Genomic DNA, 16,012 nt, shown 5'->3' on the forward strand with positions numbered 1-16,012 from the left:
CCTTTGGTGAGAAAGAGGAACGGGGAAGCAATGGATCAGCCAAGGAAAGGGAACTTGGAGTATGTATGGAGCAAAAAACACATATGCGCCTAACAGCATGGACTCAAAATACGTATGGCCAAAGAACACATATGCATCTAACAATGTGACATGGAAATACATATGGCCAGAGTTCTGGGGAGAGACGGGACAGAAGTCAGAGCTCAAGCACACAACTGCAGATTGTGTGTAGGCAGCGCTGGTAAAAGTGTGTACTCTGTGGAGGAAGAAATAAAACAAGACTGGACCTGAACACTTGAAATATGCACAAATGTACTAAAATCAAAACCTGAAAGGAAAAATTATAAACATAAAAGTGTCAGATCCAGGGAAAAAAATGTAAGCACTCTGTAAGACCTTATTTGCATAAGACATTTTAATATACTTCTGGGAAAACTTGGATATTTAGAAAGACACAATAAATTAGACGATGTCATGGTAAGCTATAAGTAATATGATCAGAACACAGGAACACGAAACATTAAACATGAGCAAAAATATAATTCCATGTGCAAAGCACATACGCACATATAGTTATACACATAGAACATACACACCATACATGCCACACACACCAGATCACACACACACATAAATACATGCCATACATGGCATACATGCCAGACCATACATACACATACACACACAGGCCACAAACATGCCACACATGCAGATAGACCTTACATATAAACAAAACATACACACACACACTTATACATGCACACATGCCACACAAATTCACAGACCTCACACACACACACACACACAATTATGTTTACAATAGTGATTACATTATGCCTGTAGGAGTTCACTGATTGGCAAACTGGCTGGCCACATGCTCCCAAGATCCTTCTGTCTCCATGACCCCAGGGCTGGGATGGCAGGCGTGCACTGACACATGATGATACTAAGGATCTGGATGCAGAGCGCCATGCTTGCTTGGCGAGCTGTTATCTGCTGGGCCATCTCCCCAGCCCAATTCCTGTAATACTTTTGCTTACTATTTAACGTTGGTTTGGGAGTTTTAAATGGAATTTTATTTTTTATTTTATTTTTATTTTGTGACACAGTCTGGCCATGTTGACCATGCTGGCCTTGAACTCCTGGGCTCAAGTGATCCTTCTGCCTCAACTTCCCAGGTAGCTATGCTACAGGTGTGTGCTGTTACTCCCAGCTATGGGGACAAGAGGTTTTTAGAGTTTGTGTAAAGACGCATATAGGTGAGAGCTACTAAGCCTTGTTTTGTTTTTGAGACAGAGTCTCACTGAACCTCAGGCTAGCAACTCCCTCTGAAGTACAGGCTGGCCTTGAACTTGAAATTCAGCTGCCTTCGTTTTCTGCCTGCTGGGCAGACACGCTTCGTCACACTTGGTGGCTGATACATTTGTGTGTTTATGTGTGCTGGTGCATGCATATGTGTGCAGGCACAGGACGATTCTGGGTGTCACTCCTTAGGCACTGTCTCCTTTTCTGCCCTCCTGAAACTGGGTCTTTTAACTGGTCTAGAAGTAAGCAAAGCTGCCTGGCCAGCCAGGCTCAGGGATCTATCTGCTTGCCCTGCCTCCCCAGGGCTGCCATTACAAGCCCGTGCTACTACACCCAACTTTCTCCACGTGGGTTCTGGGTATTGAACTCCCATCATTGTGCTTGCAAGGCAGGTATTCCATGGATGACGTCATCTCCTCAGACCTGTAGATGCATTTTTGAAAGGAAAAGCTAGTGTGTATCTGTTTTACCGAGCAGTACTGACCTGATGCGGGCGAAGGAAATAGGGACATAGAACGGAGGGTGATGGGCACACAGGGGGGTGATGGGCACATAAGAGTGTAATACGACAGGGGAGCATTAACAAACGGGCCACACATTGAACTCCCTGATGCAGGTGCAAGAACGAGCTGAGCAGACATGCGCAGCAACTGTGAAGATGCCTGAAGGTTGTCTCTCAAGACCGGTAAGTCTTCAAGAAAATATTTTTGACTAGTGAGGAGGGTGGGTTTGTTCTTCCCGAGGGCTCTCTGACACAGCAAGGACAGATTGCAGGGCATGGCCTGATTTCTGGGAGATCCAGCAAGGCATCGAGAGGGTCCGTGATCTAACTAATGTGCCTCTCTCTCTCTCCCTCCCTCCTTCCTTCCTTCCCTTTTGCTCTCTCTCCCTTCTTTCCTTCCTGATCCACAAAGTCTCAAGTAGCCCAGGCTGGCCTCATGCTTGCTGTGTTGCCTAGGAAGATCTTGCACTGAGCACCCACCTCCCTGAGTCCCTGGATTACAGGAGTGCACCACTGTACCCGATTCATGGGGTGCTGGGGAGTGGGCCATCCCGCTCTAGACTGAGCTACATCTCCACCTCTTGGGAGGTTTCCTTTTCCCATAGGGCTGGGGCTGGTCTGTTCCTGCCTGAGATTTGGTAACAGGCAGAGAGCTCAGATTTGGGTGAGCTGGGAAAAAGCTCAGGCTAATCACAAACATCTCTGATATGTATTACCCTCTCGTTACTCTTGGCTCATGTCTGCGACTCTTTCTTGCATGGAATGTGGGAGAAATGATTTCTGTGGCAGAATCAACTTGGAAAAAAATTGGGAAGAAACAGGAGCTTTTTCTTCTTCTTACCAGTGTCTCCAACTGTACACAGGAAGAGGTTGGGACTCTCTTCTGTCATGGAGGGCTTAGGAGCCGGCATGCCTGTGACCTGCTGGTTTATCCAGGTCACATCTGTGGTCTGATTTGCCGGATGGCCCCTGTGGCGTGTTGAAGTCTCTCAGTCAGGCCCCACACTGAGGTGACGATTGTAGGGTTTTGCACGATAGTCCCAGTAACCAGCACTTGTCTGCTGCTGACAACACAGGCGTGTGACCACACCACATTTGACAAGAAAAGATTTTCCCAAGGTAACATAATTTTGCTTCCTTAATCCAGGCTGTTAAAAAAAACCAATGTCAGCGTTTCATTTAATGACCAGTAAAAGAATCAGAGGGTGGCTGCATGGAACCCTGTCTCTGGGCCTGAGGCCCTGCACAGGTGGTAGCTGCCCATCCTGCAGAAGTCACCTCCATACTGCAGCCGGGGTGTGGCTCTGGAGGCTACCACCACGACCTGCAGCTGGCTGGGACAAAGTGTTCCTAAGGAGGGAAAGAAACTACATGACAAGACAGCTACCTCCCACCCCAGGTCAGACTGCTGCTCCCCCCCACCTCCCACCTCAGACCAGGCTACTGCTTGCTCCCTTCCCCCACTTAGACCAGGTTGCTGCTCCCTTTCCCCCCTCCCACCCTCCGTCTAGGCTGCTCCCCTCCCAACTCCCACCTCAGACAAGGCTGCTCCCCTGGGAATCATGCATTTCTGCTTTGCCGGCTAGGGTCATGGTGAAGCTGGCTGCACCACAGTGCAGCTCCCACAATGGCGCGAACCACAAGGGGACCTCAGGAAATCCTGCCACTGCTCCGTGTGTCCCACCAGGAAGGAGCAGCATTGAGCCAGGGACCTAGTGGCGAAGCTCCCCTGGGCCAGGAAAAGTAATTGTGTTCAAGAAGTATCTCTTCAGGGGACTGGAGAGATGGCTCAGAGGTTAAGAACACTGGCTGCTCTTCCAGAGGTCCTGAGTTCAATTCCCAGCAACCACATGGTGGCTCACAACCATCTGTACTGAGATCTGACGCCCTCCTCTGGTGTGCGGGCATACATCAAGACAGAATGTTGTATACATAATAAATAAATAAATCTTTAAAAAAAAAGAAGTATCTCTTCAAGGTTTTCTTCACAGATATCCTAGTTACCACAAGTCCAGGACCCTCTCACTGGGACGGAAACTGCGGATCAGGAAACTGCGGATCAGGGTCTCCAGGGAGAAGGGAAGAACAGGATGCTCTGCCCTGCACAGAGACCCTCCAGGACCCTCTTCCTTCTTTCTCTGGCCCTGTCTTTGGCCCATTTCTCTCTCTTGTCACCCACTGAGTCAGACACTGCCTGGGCACTGAGCTGGGGCTTTCCCTCACTTCTTTCTTCTTCTCCATCCATCTTTGTCCTCTCTCCCTTTCTGGTTTATGGTACTCCCCTCCTCCACTTCCCCCTAAACTCTCTCCACACACATACACACACAAGGTCTACCGTTTGCACACACACACACACACACACACACACAAAGTCTACCATTTGCACGCACACACACACATACACAGGGTATACCATTTGCGCGCATACACACACACACAAGGTCTACCATTTGCACGCACACACACACATACATACACAGGGTATACCATTTGCACGCATACACACATACATACACAGGGTCTACCATTTGTACAACACAGGGTCTACCATTTGCACACGTGCGCACATGTACGTGTATACACACACACACACACACACAGGGTCTACCTTTTGCAAGCACACACAGAGTCAGGCTCTGCCTGGGTTCTGAGCTGGATCATTCCTTCTGAAGCTTTTGAAAATAGTGTGTCTTAGGGGCTTGTGGAAGGGGCTCCTGCTGAGCCCAAAGCCTCCCTCCGGGAACTGAGCACACAGGCAGCACACCCTCCACAGGCCACCCTAACCCCTTTCCTCTGGAACAGCTCTCTTTAAGGATGGCTCCCCCCACAGGGGAATTCCTGAAGCCAACAGTTGACAAACCCACACACCCTCTGAGGGCTGGGCACCAGATAAAAAGCCCTCCTCAAAGCCAGCCCTCCTGGGGACGGTGTGGGACCCAGCAGGGCAGACGTGCGGCTGTCACCAGTGCCTCTGAAACTGATCCTGATCCCAGCCCAGGACAGAGGACCAGACATCCTGCAGGACCTTAGGCTGACCCCTGCTGAATACTGAGGCCTCTGGGGACACCACTCCAGCTGAGGGCAGAGCACGAGGTGGACCAGCAGAGCACCTGTCCCCGTCGCTAACTCCCAGTCTGCCAAGGTCACCTGCACTGAGTCCCCTGCGACAGCACTCCACCATCCTCTGCACCCAAGAAAAACTGGTTTTCTAAGTTTTTCTGGTTTGTTCTCAGCGCGCACCGCTGAAGGATCTATTTCTGTCTCTCCTTCAGGAGGGTGAGCTTTGCCAATGACTAATCCCGGTTCTGAAGATTGATACTCTTGTCACCTGCACGCGGGACCCAAGCCCAGCAGGGAAGTGGAGAGATAAGCCCTTGCCTGCAGCTGAAGCCCCAGCCTGCCAGGGCCACCTGCCTTTTGCTACTGCAGAGCAACTAGGGGCTGTCATTGCTGCCCAGGCCACCTCTGTCCTCTTGCAGACGCTGACATGGGCTCATTGCAGTGACCACCTTGGGCTCAGACTGCCCTTCGCAGGGAAGTAGTGGTGGCTGCCTTTGCAGGCAAGTGGAGCCCCTGGATGGATCTTGGGACCCGAGCCCCTCATGTCTGCCCTGCTGACGCTGTGTGTGGCACTCTTGCTTCTGGGTACCCCCCGCTGTGGCGCCCAACACTGGGAGCCCTGCACAGGTAAGGTGGTCACATGGGGACCTGGGTAGGCCATCTTTTGTGGATTCGGAGGGGACTTCCTGCTATCGGGTCACTGCATGTGGTAGGATGCTGGCCTCCTCGAGAGCTGAACATGGACAGATGGTGGGGTTATGGGAGACAGGGGCATACAATAGAGGGGACCGTACAGACAGTCACAATAGAAGGTCTCTCTTGAGCTGCCAGATGTGGGAGGAGTTTCAAGTTTCAAAGAGCTAAGAGCAGCCATGGAGGCTTCGCATGTACTTACCTGCTTGGCTGCCGGGGAAGGCCAAGCACCTGCTTCAGGAATGAAGTCCCCAGCCCTCGGGCTCCTGGCACGGAGATGAGCTATCCAACCTGCACTTAGCAAAGCTCTGGGCCGCCACGGGCCTGGCTCTGTCCCCAGTTGAAGGAGAAACACAGGCCCAGCCCCAAACACACCCACAACCCACACCTGGGTTCAGCCTGGAGCTCCTCAGGGTGGGCTCACCACAGGCCTCTTTCTCTTCTAGAGAGGCCACTTGGGAGCAGTAGTGACCACAGCACGCTGCCCTAGGGGTCCCAACAAGAGGTCCTCTTTATCAAGTCACAATTTATGGAATAAAGAAGTAAAATGTTTAAATCTGGTAGCCAGACCTACTGGGGGGTTGCAAGTTGGTGACGGGGACCCCACAGACAAGTGTGCTGGTTGGCTGTGGTTTCATGTGCATACCCCCTCCTTAGTTGCCAGGAAGTGTGAGGTTCCTGTGTGCACTGGGCTGTTGCTCTCTGTGACATGTCCAGGAGTTGATCCCGTGATCTGGGTTTAAATTACTGGCCTGCATAGATGGTGCCATTTACAACCTAACCACAAAGAAGAGACTGGCTGTGAGTTCCAGCAATCGCCAGATCACGGGCCGTGGGTGAGAAGGCCCCGGGGCCCTGATACAGGACCACAGCAGGAATCTGAGGCAGAACAGAAGCCCCTGGGTCCCTGGATCCTGCTCTCTGGCAGCCACACCTGCAGTGATGGCTTTGAATGTGGGGCTTCATCAGCTGTGTGGGGCTAAGTCTGTTGTCACTGTGAAAATCCCCTGACTCCAAGCGATACCCCCTCCTGTGTGGGGCCACCCCCCATGCAGGTGAGCGTGTAAGTGTGCCTCAGAAGGACCCTGTGCAGGCCTGACTGGGAGTCGTGTGTGCGACCATGCTTCCGGGGCTGGGATGAGTCACGAACGTGTGCCTTCTTGTTCCTTGAGCCTGGGGAGCACAGCCGACCTTACATGATAATAAAGGTTATTTATAAAGCCCGCCCCCTCTTCCCTGGAGTTACGTTTCGAATCGTTAAAAGATGACCCAGTTATAAATATGGTGAGCCAGGGAGGAAATGCACATAAAAACCAGGCTGATATTATGTATCTACATTGTATGACGCTTGAGAGGCCAGTGAGGGTTTGCCCAGGTTTAAGTCTCTGCGGTTCTACTCTGTGCTGAGCATTGAGCCACTCTGAACGTCTATGAGGGTCACAGGTGCATGCTCCGTTCTGTCTTTCCCTGGCCTGGGCTACTGTGCACAGCACATGGGAAGTGGCGGGAAGCTTCCATGAGTATTCCCAGTCATCACTCTTGGCTCTAGAGGTGACCAGAGAAGGCCCCTCTTTGCTCTTGTCAAATGCTTCCTGGTGTTTAACGTGCAAATGAGGTGACAAGATGGGGGTCTGGTGTCAGGTAGGAAATGTCTTCCTCATTATCCACACAGCTGTCCCTGTGGGGTCTAGCAGTCTGTGTTCTGGGGACTTTCTGAGAAGGGCGAATGGCTTCACTCTCCAGCAGGTAGCCAGCAGTGTGGTGCTCAGGGCCCCCAGGTCACTGGTCTCAGACATGGCAGAGGATAGGCTGGGGTAGGGGTTCAGTCATAGAAAGAGGACGTTCCACAGACCTGGTGAGTGAACTCCCAGGAGGTTGCTGGCTCCTAGTGGGAGCCGACTTCTCTTTCCTCTCTTTGACAGGAAGGTTCCCAGGAGAGTGGGAGGGCAGAGACAGGGTGCCACCTGTCTTCACAGCCTTGGAAGGCAGGAAAGCTTGGTGTGTGGGCAGGAGCAGAGTTCCCGAGGAGCCTTTTCCACACTGGGCATGGAGGTTAGAGGCCCCAGGGGTGTTAGGGTTCTCAATTTCCTGGGATTATAGTCTGGAAACCTGCTCACTTCCACTCCGCTCTCTCCTGAACTGGCAGAGTCGGGCTCAGGGTTTGCAGGACACTGGTGTGAGGGTGAAGAGGGACAGAAGGCCAGAATGTGGCTGTGGCCAAGAAGGCATGGCATGCTTGCAGCTCTGGAAATGTGGGGGACTTCCAGATTGGCCCAAGGGGGGGAGAAAGAGAGAGAGAGAGAGAGAGAGAGAGAGAGAGAGAGAGAGAGAGAACAGAGGGTGGACAAAGAACCGTCTGCCATTCGGCTTCTTTCTCCTTGTTACCCTTCCCCCACCCCCAGGCTGTACTCTTCGTGGGGACAGAAATCTACGGGGGTTGGGACATTTGAATAAAGTACTACAGGGGACTGCTCAAGATGCGCTATGCTTTGGTTATGCCATATCCCTGCTGGCTCCCTCCTGTCCCTGAAGAGTCACAATCAACCAGGGGCAGTGAGACTTGGGGAAGCAGGGTTCTCTTGCCAGGGACTTATCGGGCTGCCAGCCACCAGCCACACTCCACTGGGGACTTCAGTCAGAGGCGAGACAGTCCGAATCCCGAGGGTCACCTGGAAATGCTCTCAGAATATCCCTGACCCTTGCATGAGGCAGGAAGAGGTACACTCAAAGGCCAGGAAGAGAGGTTTATTAATGGCAGGACAAGACATGCATTGGGGAAAGCAGAGGCATGCTGGGGATTTGGAGTGCTACCAGGCCTTTATTGGAGGCTGCAGGCGGGAGGGTGGGCACCAGCTGGTGGGGTGTGACATCACAGAGCTGCTATGCTATACTGGTGCCAAAGCTGATGCTGCAACCAACCCCTACAGCACTGTGAGAAAAGGAAGGAGCTGAGCTCTGGCGCCCCCACAGGACAGGTCAGCAGCAGCTCGAGAGGCCACAGCAGGCCTGGCGGGAGCAGGCAGGGCTGCAGAGCAGGGACATGCTGGAGCAGGGCTTGCAGCAGCTGGACTGGCAGGAGGAGGCACAGCAGGCAGGTCTGCACACAGGGCGGCAGAGCAGGGACACGCTGGAGCAGGGCTTGCAGCAGACAGGCTTGCAGCAGACAGGCACGCAACAGGATGGCTGGCAGCATGAGGGCTGGCAGCTAGACTGCTGGCAGCATGAGGAAGATCCAGAGCAGATGGGTGTGCAGCAGACAGGCTTGCAGCACAGGGTCATGCAGCAGGATGGCTGGCAAGGAGAGCAGGTGCTGCAAGCCGACTGGCAGCTAGACTGCTGGCAGCATGAGGAGCCAGAACAGATGGGTGTGCAGCAGACAGGCACACAGCAGGATGGCTGGCAGCATGAGGGCTGGCAGCTAGACTGCTGGCAGCATGAGGAGGATCCAGAGCAGATGGGTGTGCAGCAGACAGGCTTGCAGCACAGGGTCATGCAACAGGATGGTTGGCAAGGAGAGCAGGTGCCGCAAGCCGACTGGCAGCTAGACTGCTGGCAGCATGAGGAGCCAGAACAGATGGGTGTGCAGCAGACAGGCTTGCAGCAGACAGGCACACAGCAGGAGGATTGGCAGCATGAGGGCTGGCAGCTAGACTGCTGGCAGCATGAGGGTCCACAGGAGCTAGCACAGGCAGATTGGCAGCAGGGGCTGGACCCACAGCTCACTGGGGTGCAGATGAAGGTCAGGCAGGGGGCTGGGGCACAGCAGCTGGGGACACAGCAGCTGGGGGCACAGCAGCCAGGCTCACAGCAGCTGGGGGCACAGCAGCCAGGCTCACAGCAGCTCTCTGGGCAGTCGTCCACCTGCCAAGAGGAGTTGGTGCAAGCGTCAGAGCAGACAGACATGGTGGAGGTGGCCATGGTGGGGTTGGCTGGAGGAGGGTGAGGAGTGTTGAGTGAGTGGGTGTGTGAGTGAGTGAGTGAGTGAGTGGATGTGTGAGTGTGAAGGGCTGGCTGTCAGCTTTTATATCCTGCACACGGAGTGTTGTTGGTGCAGGCAGTCCTTCACAGCCATTCTTTCCTTGTTGGTGTTTGGAATTGGTTCCTGGAGAGCCCTTCCGGCATCAGCCGGAAGATGCCACCTTGCTTGTAAATGCCTGGCTATGTGTTGTGCTAAGCCAGACACCTTGGCCAGCTCTACTGATGGGGAGGGGATCTGGGTAGGAGACGGCAGTGGTCAGGGACTGGAGCTGGGCTCCATTGGTAGGGTAGTCGGATCTGTGTTGCTGGAAAGTCCAAACGTTTGAGTGCACCAAGCTGGCCATGTCTGTCCCCTTTCTCTTTGAAGTTTGCCATCAAGTCCTTGCAGGCGAAGGTGGAACTAATGACTGAGGTGGGCTTTCCTTCTCTCATTTTGGCCTGGATGGAGAGACTCATCCTGGGGTAGCTTATGGCTAGTCCTCTGCTATACCTTGCTCTGGTGGTGATGGGTCTGAGGCAGGACTGGGGTGGGCCTGGGCCTAAGCAGCAGTTCCTTTTGCTAGTGACCAATGTCAGCGCTCCCTGCTCTGGCTTTGATGACCTTTGATATGCGTTAAGGCTGAGACCTGAGCCTGGTGCCTGGGTGCCCTTGAACTTGTGGGGCCCCTGTGCTTCGTCTCATTCTTGAGGGCTCATTTTCACCACAGCACAGTCCCTCAGCATTAGCCCCAGAGCTCTGTCCGAGGACCTTGGGAGGAATTATGGGTGGAACAGGCCTCAGTGGTCACAGTCTATCTCGGAAGGGAGAGTTCAGGTATTCTCAGAAGGACCTCCTTCCTGGGGTGCTGGAACTCTAGGCAAGCCCGCAGCAGGGTAGGGAACTGGGGGACTCTGTAACTTGCCATGCACCACACATTGGGGATGTAGAGGAAACCAGTCAATCAGGTTGGGATGGGCAGTCCCTGAGCTGATGGTTCCCCCTGTAGTATTCTGTGTGAGTTGTGTGTGGGGAGCCTCTTTGCATGAGCTGTGGTCCTGCCAAGGTTCTGTCGTCATGACTACTGTAGTTTCAATATGAAGTGTCCCTCCAAAGCGGTGTGGTCCCCAGCAGAGGGTGCTGGTGAAGGGTGCCAGCAATGGGGCACAAGGTGGGCACTGAGAAGACTTTGAAGGGTTATGTTGTTCCTTATCTATCTGTGTCTTTCCTCCCATCTCTCCCTTCTCCCTTCCTGGCAACTATGAATGAGGTAAGAAGCCCTTCACCACCAACTGCTTGTGAGGTACAAGCTTCTCACCTCAGTTTGAATTTAGGAACTTGTGATGCCTCTGAGACTGTGGGGCCAGCTCAGCCACAGCTGCCAACTCGTTCTCTTCCATTTTAGAGACCTCCAGCTGAGTAGAGCCTGATTCCCAACACCGACACAGAAAAACGCTTCAGGATGGGCCAGAGTGCAGTTAAGCATTTATGAAGAATTTAGACAGAGACATTGCATTGTGAGTGTCCCCAGAGAGTCTGCTGAGGTGTCTACATAGTGACTGTATATATGATCCCATGGCTTTCTTTGTGTGTACGTCTGTGCTCATGTGTGTGTGTGCAGTGCATGTGTGCACGTTCACATGCATGTGTGTGTATCTGTGATCATGTGTGTGTGAAGTGTGTATGTCTGTGTTCATGTGTGTGTGCACAGTGCATGCACATGCATGTGTGTGTATCTGTGTTTGTGTGTGTGTTGTGTGTATGTGTGTTGAGGCCAGAGGATCACCTTAGATGTTGCTCCTCATATGACATTCACTTTGTTTCGTTTGGTTTTTTTAATACAGGGTCTCTCTTTGGCCTATGGCTCACTGATTGAATCTGGTTGGCTGGCCGGGGAGCCCTAATGATCTGACTGGCCTCACCTTCCCAGTGCCAGGATTTTAAAACCAGGGGTTAAAACTCAGGTCCTCGAGTTTGCACAGCAATCACCTTACACAAACTGGCTTATTTTCTCTTCTCTTCCATTTGTAAATGAAATTTTAGGGTGGTATATAAAGGGCACTGCTTAGATTTAGGGACAAACAGGAAGGCAAATACAGCAAACATGGAGGTCGCAAGCATTCTGGCCCTTAGTAAACACTGCTTGTTTCTTGTTTCTGACATCCGTGTCTGATCTGTCTGTAGAGAAACACAAATTATCTCACTAGACAATTTGGATTTATTAGCTGTTTTGAAGGTGTGTCTGTGTGCGTGTGTTCGTACGGGTGCATGCGCGTGTGCCAGAGGACAGTCTCTGCTTTCACTCCTAGGGGCTCTGACCAGTCTGGAGCTCACTAGGTAGTCTAGGCTGGCTAATCAAACTCTAGTCTTCACGCTCCAAAGGGAAGCATTTGATCGACGAGCCGTCTTTCTAGCCATTCTGTAGTTTCTTGGAGGATGGAGAAACTCTATCTCTGAGTGAGGCCTTCTTTCCCATGTCAGCCCTCCCCCCCCCCAGTTCTCGTCTTTCTGTGAAGTACTCCACCCCCCCCACACACACACCAAGTTATTTTCACAAGTATTTTCTCTCAACATTGAGGTCCCACTAAAGCAAGGACTTGCAGGCTTTATGAGTTTGTATATGGCTCAGGTTTGACAGAGTGATTGTATCCTTGTGACAGTGTAGTGGGAAGCGGCGGGGCTGTGTCCCACCACCCGCCGGCCGCCGGCTAGCTTTACACCCGAAATAATTACATGGAAACTGTATTCATTTAAACACTGCCTGGCCCATAGTTTCAGCCTCTTATTGGTTAATTCTCACATCTTCCTTTAACCCATATTTAGTAATCTGGGTAGCACCACGAGGTGTGGCTTACCAGGAGAGATCTTAACCTGCGTCCATCTCGGAGAGGAGCAGCATGGAGACTCCTATGGAGACTGCCTGAAGCGTCTCTCCCACTCTACTTCCTTGTTCCCACAATTCTGTTCTGTCTACTCCGCCTACCTAATTTTCTGTTCTTAAAGGGCCAAGGCAGTTTTCTTTATTAATTAACCAATGAAAGAAACATAGACAGATAACTCTCCTCCATCATTTCCCCTTTTTCTGTTTAAACAAAAAAGAAAGGCTTCAACTTTAACATAGCAAAATTACATATAACAAAACAGTTATCAAGCAAGTATTACAGTTACAATATTTAAATCTATTTTATCTTTTATCATAACTAAGGAAATCTATAACTATCTATTTATTCTTCAACTCCATCAAAGACTCCAGAAGGATATAATATTACGTAAGTAAACAAGTCATTTGTAACTTTCAAACTCTAGAAATGACAGAGACAACTTGCTGCCTAGACAGTCACCCAAAGTTCCTCTGTACCGTTGGGGCATCCATCTTCAGCCTTCAGGCCCATAGTGTCCAGCAGACTTTTTCATGAAGCAAGAAATTCCAAAGACAGTTCAGTCACTTTCTACTGTGTCCTGCAGAACGTCTCGCAGACTCTTTCATGAATCAGGAACCCCGAAAGACCATCTCACCTTTAGGCAAGTTCAGCAGTCCTCTCTCTGCGGGTTCTTTGTGTCCAGTTTATGGAACAGTCCAGCCAAGAGCAGTTTCTTGCCCAAATGGCTAACAAACTCCATAAGTAGCCTCTTCGATGCCCATCTTCCTCTTGAAGTAGATTGGTGCTGCCAGGAGCAGACGTGTCTCATTGTCATGAAAAACCCTAAGTTATTAAAACATTAAATGCCATATTCTGCAGTCTTTGAAAGATATGAAGAATGCCTATCTGAAATATATCTATGCACATCTAGAAAATGACTAACATGACTACAAGCTTGACTATTAATCGATGATTATCCATTAACAACCTATATTTCCTAATTATACATTACATTTTAAAATGAACTACACAATCACAATAGCTTAATCAAGATCAGAAATACATATACATATAACAAATTGACCTTAAAATCCATACCAATGCAAATTATTCATATCTATATCATATCCCCCTTTAAATGTAAAAGAACATTTATAAACAATATTTGGGAATGTGGGCGCAGTTATTTCTCTCCAAACTGCTTCCTGCTGAATGGGGGCGCTGTTATTTAGATCTTTCATGGTATAACCTGTGTGCTAGGTTCATCTCAGTCGGCAGTTGAGTGAAGTAATTTTTTGAGGGTGTTCACAGCAACCTTTCAGGAGGGCGTGGTCTATCATACCATATTGGGATAGAAGCAATCCACAGAGTCTCGTCCTCTGTGAAAACAAAAGAAGAAACTCTTTCCCAAAGCATCATGTTCTTAGATCCAAATCCTGAAGTCATACCATTAAGATGTCCATTCTGGTCTAGCCTGGCAGCCCATATAATGAAATGTCTCTCTGTACTTAGCTCCTTTACAGTCAAAAAAATCAAAGAAAACACAACAAAATACATAATCCAGACTCTCTGTGAATTTTCCATTTTTACGTGGCTTATTTTCACTCTATCACTTTACTTTATTCTGTCTCTTTAAAGACTTTACCCCTTTTTTAAGGCATTAACTTTATTCTCTATATATTTATTTTTTTCTCTCTCTCAAGCCTACGTACAGTCATCCAACATTGTGACCCATATGGGGGTCTTATATGTCTGAATCTGTCCTATTGTGAATCTGTAATTTTTTACTATCCAGGAGCATTTCTTAAAATGTTAAGCACTTCTTAAAAACTTAAGTTGCGCCACTTATAGGTAATACCGTACTGCCTGTTTCCAGCCAAGTCTAAACCTTAACTGCGCTGTTATCATGGTAATTACGATAGATCCTGCCTGAGCTCAGTACAGTTCAGCATGGCGGAGCAGAGCCAAAGCTGCTACTGCCTCAGTCATTTGGTGCCCCTGAGCTGCACAAAGTTCCAGGTGCACAGCAGTCCACATTGGAGCTGCACTCAGCAGTTTAATTTTGATACTGAGCGTGCAGCACAGAAACTCTCTTAATCCAAGTCACAGCCGAATCTGAAGCGCAGAGCACCGTGCAGTCTGAAAACATCTCTCTCTCTATGGCGGCAGGAATCCGCAAATGCTGTCCCGCTCGCCTAAGCCTGATTCCGCCATCTGCCCAGGTGCAGGCAGGGAGCAGTGAGCCATTGGCATGGTCTCAGAGTACTTTCTTTCCGATCCCAAGCGGGCAAGGTTTTTAAGTGGATTTAGTCACCACGTTGGGCGCCAATCTGTAGTGTGAAGCGGCGGGGCTGTGTCCCACCCGCCGGCCGCCGGCTAGCTTTACACCCGAAATAATTACATGGAAACTGTATTCATTTAAACACTGCCTGGCCCATAGTTTCAGCCTCTTATTGGTTAATTCTCACATCTTCCTTTAACCCATATTTAGTAATCTGGGTAGCACCACGAGGTGTGGCTTACCAGGAGAGATCTTAACCTGCGTCCATCTCGGAGAGGAGCAGCATGGAGACTCCTATGGAGACTGCCTGAAGCGTCTCTCCCACTCTACTTCCTTGTTCCCACAATTCTGTTCTGTCTACTCCGCCTACCTAATTTTCTGTTCTTAAAGGGCCAAGGCAGTTTTCTTTATTAATTAACCAATGAAAGAAACATAGACAGATAACTCTCCTCCATCATGACAGTGTTCACAGTTTACTCAGACTGCCTCGCCTGAGAGGTGGAGAGGGTAAGCCACCCAGAGGTCTGGTATACACAGGAGCACTGAGTGTCTCCTGGGGCCATAAGGTCCTCGCTGGGGCAGTGAGCTCCACCCTGAGGCAGTGAGCTCCTCCCTGGAGCACTAAGATCCTCCTTGGGGGCACTAAGGTCTTCCCTGGTGCACTAAGGTCCTCCCTGGGGGCACTAAGGTCCTCTCTGGGAGCACTAAGATTCTCCCTGGTACACTAAGGTCTTCCCTGGGAGCACCAAGATCCTCCCTGGGGGCACTAAGGTCCACCCTGGGGGCACTGAGGTCCTCCCTGGGGGCACTAAGGTCCTCCCTGGGGGCACTTTCCTCTAGTGTAGGCATCCCAGCTCTCACAGTGGTACTGGTGTCTCAGCTGGGTATCAGGGCAGGGCAGCCACTGTTAACTCAGATGTGGGTAATAGGATAGCCCAGATGAGGAGTCAGGATTGAAGGGACTGGCACATAGTGGGGTGCTCCCTCCTGGACACTGATTAGGCACAGACCACACTCAAACACCTGTTTTCACAGAGAGATCCTTTTCTAAGCAGGGAAGAAAAGAGGCTGACTTCTGACTGAGGCGGAAAAACAGCAGCAAATGCCCTTGCAGGTGTGGTGAATTTTTAAGAGGGAAAAGGGGAGGTCTGTATTAGAATGGCCTAGGATGCAGCGGGACGCTTTAATTGGGCATGTTAATTAGGGTAGCCAAAAGGGGGTTTTGGATTGCTGGAGTTCAGTACTTTGACAGCCCCAGGAATGAGTCTGGCATAAAAAAGTGTCCCAATAAGGGAATAAACCTTGATGGCTAGTTTTAGGGATGTCATCTACAGTTTGCAAGGGAGGTGGGGAAG

At 50.6% G+C, this 16,012-nt stretch overlaps 2 protein-coding genes across 4 annotated transcripts in view; one reads left to right on the plus strand and one right to left on the minus strand.

Annotated features, from left to right (window-relative positions):
• The first annotated feature begins 5,409 nt into the window (after window positions 1-5,409).
• Tspear (thrombospondin type laminin G domain and EAR repeats) overlaps window positions 5,410-16,012 on the plus strand; it is a 163,046-nt gene continuing 152,443 nt past the window's right edge. The window contains exon 1 of the mRNA XM_038341480.1: window positions 5,410-5,494. Within this exon, the coding sequence (XP_038197408.1) occupies window positions 5,410-5,494 (85 nt within the window). The remainder of the gene's footprint in view (window positions 5,495-16,012) is intronic.
• On the minus strand, window positions 8,537-9,478 carry LOC119822359 (keratin-associated protein 10-3-like). Of its 3 annotated transcripts, none has more exons than XM_038341535.1 (3): window positions 9,186-9,478; window positions 9,015-9,080; window positions 8,537-8,846 (listed from the first exon to the last, which is right to left on the minus strand). In XM_038341535.1, exons 1-3 carry the CDS (start codon window positions 9,476-9,478, stop codon window positions 8,537-8,539), a joined length of 669 nt encoding a protein of 222 aa, XP_038197463.1. The 3 variants fall into 3 exon arrangements, with proteins under 3 accessions (XP_038197463.1, XP_038197462.1, XP_038197461.1); XM_038341534.1 differs by having other exon boundaries at window positions 8,537-8,834; window positions 8,955-9,080; XM_038341533.1 differs by having other exon boundaries at window positions 8,537-8,851; window positions 8,939-9,080.

Source organism: Arvicola amphibius, chromosome 9 (genome assembly GCF_903992535.2).
Source record: "Arvicola amphibius chromosome 9, mArvAmp1.2, whole genome shotgun sequence".
Taxonomy (NCBI): Eukaryota; Metazoa; Chordata; class Mammalia; order Rodentia; family Cricetidae; genus Arvicola; species Arvicola amphibius.

Bases quoted from the DNA above. Each gene is read 5' to 3' on its own strand.
- LOC119822359 (XM_038341533.1), bottom strand. From the start codon at position 9,478: ATGGCCACCTCCACCATGTCTGTCTGCTCTGACGCTTGCACCAACTCC. The intron at 9,081-9,185 runs ATCCTCCTGCTG...GGCTTGCGGCAC, and splicing joins TGCCAGCCCTCATGCTGCCA to CTGCTCTCCTTGCCAACCAT. The intron at 8,852-8,938 runs GTCTGCTGCACA...TCTCCTTGCCAG, and splicing joins AGCCATCCTGCTGTGTGCCT to CCATCCTGCTGCATGACCCT.